At 47.5% G+C, this 7,144-nt stretch overlaps 1 protein-coding gene and 1 long non-coding RNA gene across 4 annotated transcripts in view; one reads left to right on the forward strand and one right to left on the reverse strand.

Moving 5' to 3' along the window:
- The window catches only part of LOC106960957 (cyclic nucleotide gated channel subunit beta 1), a 39,029-nt gene that overhangs the window by 9,112 nt on the left and 22,773 nt on the right, over positions 1–7,144 (reverse strand). Inside the window, 8 exon segments of the mRNA XM_015054365.1 lie at positions 1,098–1,271; positions 1,349–1,435; positions 1,517–1,567; positions 1,645–1,853; positions 1,927–2,136; positions 2,345–2,493; positions 2,568–2,636; positions 3,249–3,369. Of these exon segments, the coding sequence (XP_014909851.1) occupies positions 1,098–1,271; positions 1,349–1,435; positions 1,517–1,567; positions 1,645–1,853; positions 1,927–2,136; positions 2,345–2,493; positions 2,568–2,636; positions 3,249–3,369 (1,070 nt within the window).
- On the forward strand, positions 7–1,095 carry LOC106960963 (uncharacterized). Of its 3 annotated transcripts, none has more exons than XR_001427682.1 (3): positions 7–268; positions 326–455; positions 902–1,095. It is a non-coding gene; the product is annotated as an uncharacterized LOC106960963 (long non-coding RNA). The 3 variants fall into 3 exon arrangements; XR_001427681.1 differs by having other exon boundaries at positions 7–248; positions 296–455; XR_001427683.1 differs by having other exon boundaries at positions 7–248.

Raw genomic sequence — 7,144 nt, forward strand, 5'->3', positions numbered from 1 at the left:
GGTTGGATGTGGTTGGATGAGGTAGGATGCAGTTGGATGTAGTAGGATGAGGTTGGATGAGGCTAGATGCAGTTGGATGTGGTTGGATGAGGTTGGATGTGGTTGGATGAGGTAGGATGCAGTTGGATGTAGTAGGATGAGGTTGGATGAGGTAGGATGAAGCTGGATGTAGTATGAGGCTAGATGCAGTTGGATGTGGTTGGATGAGGTTGGATGTGGTTGGATGAGGTAGGATGCAGTTGGATGTAGTAGGATGAGGTTGGATGAGGTAGGATGAAGCTGGATGTAGTATGAGGCTAGATGCAGTTGGATGTGGTTGGATGAGGTTGGATGTGGTTGGATGAGGTAGGATGCAGTTGGATGTGGTTGGATGCAGTAGGATGAGGTTGGATGTGGTTGGATGAGGTAGGATGCAGTTGGATGTAGTAGGATGAGGTAGGATGCAGTTGGATGAGGTTGGACGTAGTAGGATGAGGTACCTGAGTGAAGTTGGCCCCCCCACCTTCTTCAAATCAGACAAAATTGGTGTCAAGCGTTTGTGCTACGTTTGTGCAGCAAAAATTTTCGTTTGTGACGCTTTGGCTTTGAAGATATTAATGAAAGTGTAAAGGTCCCCCCACTTTTATGAAATCCAACTTTCTTTATATCTTTAAAATGACAGCAGCACAAACGAAAATTTTTGCTGCACAAACCAACACAAACGTAGCCGAGTTGATTGACACCCATTTTGTCTGATTTGAAGAAGGTGGGGGGTTGGTTGACCTTGGATGACCTCTGGAAACATTTCCTTTTATCTTTAAAATGATAGCGGCACAAACGAAAATTTTTGCTGCACAAACCAGCACAAACATAGCACTAATGTTTGACACCGATTTAGTTTGATTTCATGCAGTTGGATGAGGTAGGATGAGGCTGGATGTGGTTGGATGTCGTAGGATGAGGTTGGATGAGGCTGGATGCAGTTGGATGAGGTAGGATTAGGTTAGATGTGTTAGGATGTGGTTGGATGAGTTTGGATGAGATAGGATGCAGATGGATGTAGTAGGATGTGGTTGGATGAGGTAGGATGCAGTTGGATGAGGTTGGATGTGTTAGGATGAGGTTGGATGAGTTTGGATGAGGTAGGATGCAGTTGGATGTGGTTGGATGTCGTAGGAGGCTGAATGCAGTTGGGTGAGATAGGATGTAGTTGGATGCGGTCCCCACCTGTAGATGTAGGCCTTCTTCATCACGGCCTCCATCCGGTCGTTGAACTCGAAGAACACCATGTACTGGGAGAAAACAACCAATCAGCTGCTTCCCCGGGACAGGGTGAGGGAGAGGAGGGAGAGGAGGAAGAGCTCCTCACCTTCAGCAGGCGGGGGAAGCGCAGCAGGGAGTTCACTCCTGTGAAGTAGTAAAATATCTCCATGGGGAACAGGCTGATGACGTCCATCTGGGAACAAACAGAACACGGGTCAGAACCAGAAACGTTCCAGAATCTGGATTGTTCGCTGCTCTAGCAGAACGTTCTCACCTTGAACCGCTCGGTGGTCATGTAATGCTCCCTCATGTCCTTCTTGTCGCACTGTCAGGTAGAACCAGTGAAACCAGTTAGAGCCGTTTCTGCCACGTCGGATGCAGGAAGTTTCTGAGTCTACGCACCACAATGTCTCCGCCGCGAACGAACTGCAGCCGCGGCTGGAAGACCAGGATGTCTGCGATGTAGATGAAGTCACAGGTGTAGTCGGCCAGCAGCCACAGGTGGATATTGTCCGGCGTCTGGTAGGGGAACGCCCAGCGCACCGGGATCAGCCACACATTCCAGTTCCAGGCCGCCACCACGAAGAACAGCCAGATCACATAGATGAGGTCTGAAGGACGGGGGAGAGAAGAATTATGGGAAATCGTCAGAAGAATGTGGTTGATTCTGGGAGGAGAGCTCACCAGTGAATGGATCGATGCTGGACGGGAAGCGGTACTCCAGGATGGACCGCAGCCAGTCGGGCATCGGGGGAAGCTTGGGGAGTTGGACCGGATGTCCCAGGAGGTCAAACTGGAACAGACTCGCCTCCTGCGGTGGTTCCGGTTCGTCCTTCTTCTCCTCTCCAGGCGGCAGCGGCGGAGGAGGTGGAGCCGGTGGAGCTTTGGCAGGAGCTGCAGGTATCAGAAGAGACGGTCAGGGGTCCGGTCCGCTTTCACCAGGCAGCAGGATGGAGATCCAACAGAAAATCCCTCAGGGATCCCACTGGATCCAGGAAACCAACTGGATCCTGTTCTCTTTGGGTAAGCCCACTGGATCCAGTGGTTGGCTCAGTGGATCCAGGTTTTCCTGGATGAGGGGATGTGGATCGGGGCGACCTACAGGCAGTGGGGCTCTCCTCCTCGGACTCGTCGGGATCCGCCAGGCGGTCTTTGTGCCGCTCCGTCCGGCCCTTGAAGAGCCCGACCAGATGGTTGAGGCGCTCCTGGACCGTGACGCTGGCCACGCTGGCAGCAGACTGCGGCCGCATCCTGCAGGGAGAACAGACACGGTGAAGATGCTGCTGATGGACGAGGGTCATGCTGCGCTTGGGTCGAGGTCTCACTCGTCGTCTCCCTGACTGGCCCAGGCCTTCAGCAGCTCCTCGTCCTCCTCGCCTGCGGCCGGGTCAGCTCTGCAGACAGCAGCACATCCAGAACCCTGTGAGCCCGGCAGCTCTTTATCGCTGCTGTCAAATGATTTATGGCTCCAGAGACTGAACAGACTGATCTGTACTCTCCGTATGATGAAGATGTTTGAGCCCCGACAGGAGGATTAAACACGCTGAGGCGATGCCGCCAGCAGCTTTCAGGGTCAAACAGAACCAGACTTTGTTTGTGCTGCTATCATTTATTAAAGATACATAACAAAAATGTTTCCAGAAGTCATCATCAGTATCTCCAAATATTTTGACGATGTCTTTGGAGACATGATTCGCTTGCAGGTCAACGACTCGATGCTCTTCCTCTCAGGATGTTTGTTACAGTTCAGAACCGTTCTGACCCGCTGACCTGTCTCCTCTTCTTCTACTGAATAAAACTAAAATATTCCTGCAGATTTTCAGTTTTTTGTTTTAGATTCACATNTTCCCANTTCTTTNTCTTTTATGAAACCCATAAATTTTGCCATCATTCCTTACTTGTCTTTTCCATAATTTAATATTTTAATGCTCTTCCTGATTTTGCCAGTCTCTTTGATCAGCTGGTGTAGAGATGAGCGGCGCCCCCTGCAGGCCTGCTGCTGTTACCTGAGCTGAGGCACCATCAGCATGCTGGGCTCAGGTTCCGGGGTTGTGATTATCTGCGGGATGCTCAGGCTGAGTCCGTGCAGCTCATCCGGATCTGGAGCGTCAGCGTTCCTGCAGCTTCCTGAGGATCAGAGCAGAAGACATGGATCGGTGCCGCAGCGCAGAGCCAGCATGGAGCAGACCTGCTGCTGCAGCTGAGCTCTGGGTGGAGCATCCAAAATAATCACCCAACTGAACGCGTTTTAACCTCTGACTGGACTTACAGCCTGAGAGTGAAATAACTGAAGAGAGTGGTCCAATGTCAGTAACGCGTTAACATGCCTCCAACATCTGAAATCTGGAAAATCATCTCCGGCTAAACAGAACTGAAGAATGACAATCACTCCAGATTTACTCAGGTCTCAACATTTATTCCAACAAGATGAAGTTTGGGAAAAATGTTACACAGTTCAAGGAAAAACTCTAAAGAAATTACGCCAGATCTAACAGAAACCAAAGGAATACAAAATCAGGTTATTAAAGAAACAATTTAACAAACCCCAGATTGTTTTAGAATAACTGAACAGTATCTGGAAAATGGTTTCATAAAAAGTTCAGGATTTCTCCTCTGTGGTTCATGATGAATAATGACTTTTTAATTGAGTTTATAAAATATGTATTTACCGTTGGCAAAAGGAGCTAAAAGCTGCACAAAAATCTGATAACAGCTGTTGTTCAATAAAATGTCAGATTTTACTTTAAGGGTTTTAATAAACAATTCAAAAATGACTTATTTTCTAGATGTTGATTTTATGACTTTTACCAGGAGGTCTGGCAGATCCAGCATTTTCCATCTGTTATGGTTAATAGAAACAGACCACACAGCTCCTCCCCAGACCACATAGCTCCTCCCAGATCACATAGCCCCTCCCCAGACCACATAGCCCCTCCCCAGACCACATAGTCCCCTTCTGTTGATTTCTGGCAACTGAATTCTGTTTCTGTCCAGAATCACTCAGAAAACTGTAGTATAACAACATAACTTTACGTTCTTAACCATTTGATCACGCTCCACGCAGATGACACTGATGTTATTTCAAAACTCCCTACAGTCACTTCACCAAAGCAAGTTTTTAAAACGAGGAACCCCGACCTGCTGATTCAGAACAGGATGCAGGATTTTTGGAGACATCAAGGTGCCTGCCATGTTTTCCAGGAAGCTCCAGGATATTTCAAGCCTCAGGTGGTTGAAAGATCCATCTCCTGTTGGAAATGTTTTTAGCATCATGAAGAGGAGCTGCGTTGTTCTGGTAAATCAATCCATGAACTAACAGCTGCAGAGGGCTTTGAGGAATTCAGGGAATTATCAGTTGATGCACCTAAATCTGTTCAGATTTGCTTCAAGAAACCACTTGGAGCTCAACTTTGGATGTTCCTGTAGAGAACATCAACATGACAGGTTCAGTCATGCTGATGTTCTGCATCACTACAGAAATTCTGCTCTTCACCCTCAAGTCCAAATCTATTAAACCTCCTCAGAGTTTTTCTGTCACCTTTTATTTGTTTGAGGAGTCGTGTTTGTGTGTTTTTGTGTCTACATCGGTTTAAACCTGGGTTTTCAGTTTTAGAACCGAAACATGGCAGAAGAATCCTGTTGGCTTAAGATAAGCTGATGAACTCTCACATCCAGTCTCATCATGAAGGAACATGATGAGACTGGGTCTAATCCTCGGGTCTAAAAGAGGCAGCTGATCTGATTTACTGAGGTTTAATACAACAGAAAATAACTTTATATTGTAATCACAAACATCCCAGTGAGACATGAAATAGAAACACAGCAGACGTGACGCACTTCTCTTCATAGCAGCATCAAAGACAGCCTGATCCCACTGGATCAAAACCGTGTCCCAAAGAAAACAAAACCCTTTAATGGTTAAACCGAAAAAGGAGCAGAAACTCTGAGGTGACAAACTGACAGCCAGGTCACAGTCAGTATGAAACATTTCAACAGAGACTCAAAAGTAGCTTTGCAGGCCCCGCCCTCTTCTGGGAGATGCAGCAGCACAACGCCAACCGTAGCGGCTGCATGCAGAAGCCGCTCTCAGGTTTTCTGAACTGAGTTCATATTTAGAAAAATCTGGATTTGTAGTTGAACGTTTCTGACTGAACTTGGGTCATCCTTGGTGTTTCAGCTCCTTTTCTGTTTGCTTCATTGTTTAATTAGCAGGGGAAAAGCATGCGATGACAGTGGGAATAAATGACCTAGTTGTTTGTGTGCAGTGGCCCATGAGCAGCAGATGGTAGCAGAGCTGGAAAAGCTGCTCTGAGTCTTTGTTTCCTATTAAGTATATTCAGGTTTGCTTTGTTTCCATAGCAACAGATCTGAGACACATGCTCTATGTTTTCGGCAATCAACTTTAATAACTTTATGAAGAAATTATTAGTGTCTAATTTATAACATTCAGTTCCTCCAGGATTCTGTGATCGTCTTTGTGATTTTTTGCAATAAAATAAAAAATAAAGGAGCAAAGAATTTTTTGTTTTATCTTTAATGTGATAAAACAATCAGTTCATTTACAAGGAGAACAGAGATGCTACTTTTTACTCGTCGCATCGATCAAGGATGATAAACTGACATCAAGTTAGGCCGAGGCAGCAGAAGTAAGAAATACTGCCACCTGCAGGTGGGACTTGGCATCACTGTTTGTGAAAAACTTGCAATAAACTCAGTTTTGCAATAGAGGGAAAAATGTGGTGATCTGTTGATCTAGAGTGAATTTCAGTGAAGCTGGAGGAAGTGAGCTGGGTCTAGGTTTGGGTCGGGGATCCAGTTTAAACGTTGCTCTTTCTAACGTTGCTCTTTGCTGAGATGTTGTTGCCATGTTGGTTCCTTCTGTTCAAGTGAAACCAGAACCAGAACTCTGCAGCAGATCTGGTCCAGTAGTTTCCAGCTGCTTCTAGCTTTATTTTGTAATTTTAGATAATAATTCATCTGCTGATATTAAAAATATTTGCCGCTTTGGCTTGACATTTTTAACCTAGATTTTAAACTATTTGTGTTTTTGATGCCAATGAAGCGACAAATGATTTGTTTCTGTCAGTTTCGTTTCAGAGCCGCAGGAAGGAGAACACTTCCTGTTCAGTCTGTCCGCCTGAGATTAAATGGCCACCAGAGGGAGCTGCATGCTGCAGAGGAGCGGCAGCTTTATTTGGCACTTTCCAGGCTGGGTCTATCAGGTGTCTGGGGGGCGCTGCTGCAGGACGGAGCGGTTAAGGCTGGTCAGGAAGCCGGGGAGAGCGAAGCGGCTGGCCATGTTGCTGCAGTGCTGCCGCGCCTGCTTCTGGAGCTGCGACAGCTGATGGGCCAGCTCTGGGCAGGGGCTCGGCATGGACAGCACGGGGGGCGTCAGGTCGTGCTCCTGCAGCAGTGTTCTGCAGCGCTCCACGCACTCTGCAGCGAGCGGGAACCGAAGCAGGAAGCTCTTTACGGGAGAACAGACGCTGGGAGCTGCATGGAGAAACATCAGTGAGAAAACTCACAGCTGGAACTGAGCGACAACATTTAACGTCCAGAGAGGGAAACCACCGGGAACCACAGACAGCACTAGCACGGACTGAGGTAACATGGACTAGGCTAGCACCGACTGGGCTAACACGGACTGAGGTAACATGGACTAGGCTAGCAACGACTGGGCAAACACGGACTGAGGTAACATGGACTAGGCTACCATGGACTAGGCTAGCACGGACTAGGCTAGCACCGACTGGGCTAACACGGACTGAGGTAACATGGACTAGGCTAGCACGGACTAGGCTAGCACCGACTGGGCTAACACGGACTGAGGTAACATGGACTGAGGTAACATGGACTGAGGTAACATGGACTGAGGTAACATGGATTAGGCTAGCACCGACTG

This window comes from Poecilia latipinna, unplaced genomic scaffold, assembly GCF_001443285.1.
Source record: "Poecilia latipinna isolate Pla-1442-1.1 unplaced genomic scaffold, P_latipinna-1.0 Scaffold1247, whole genome shotgun sequence".
In the NCBI taxonomy this organism is placed as follows: Eukaryota; Metazoa; Chordata; class Actinopteri; order Cyprinodontiformes; family Poeciliidae; genus Poecilia; species Poecilia latipinna.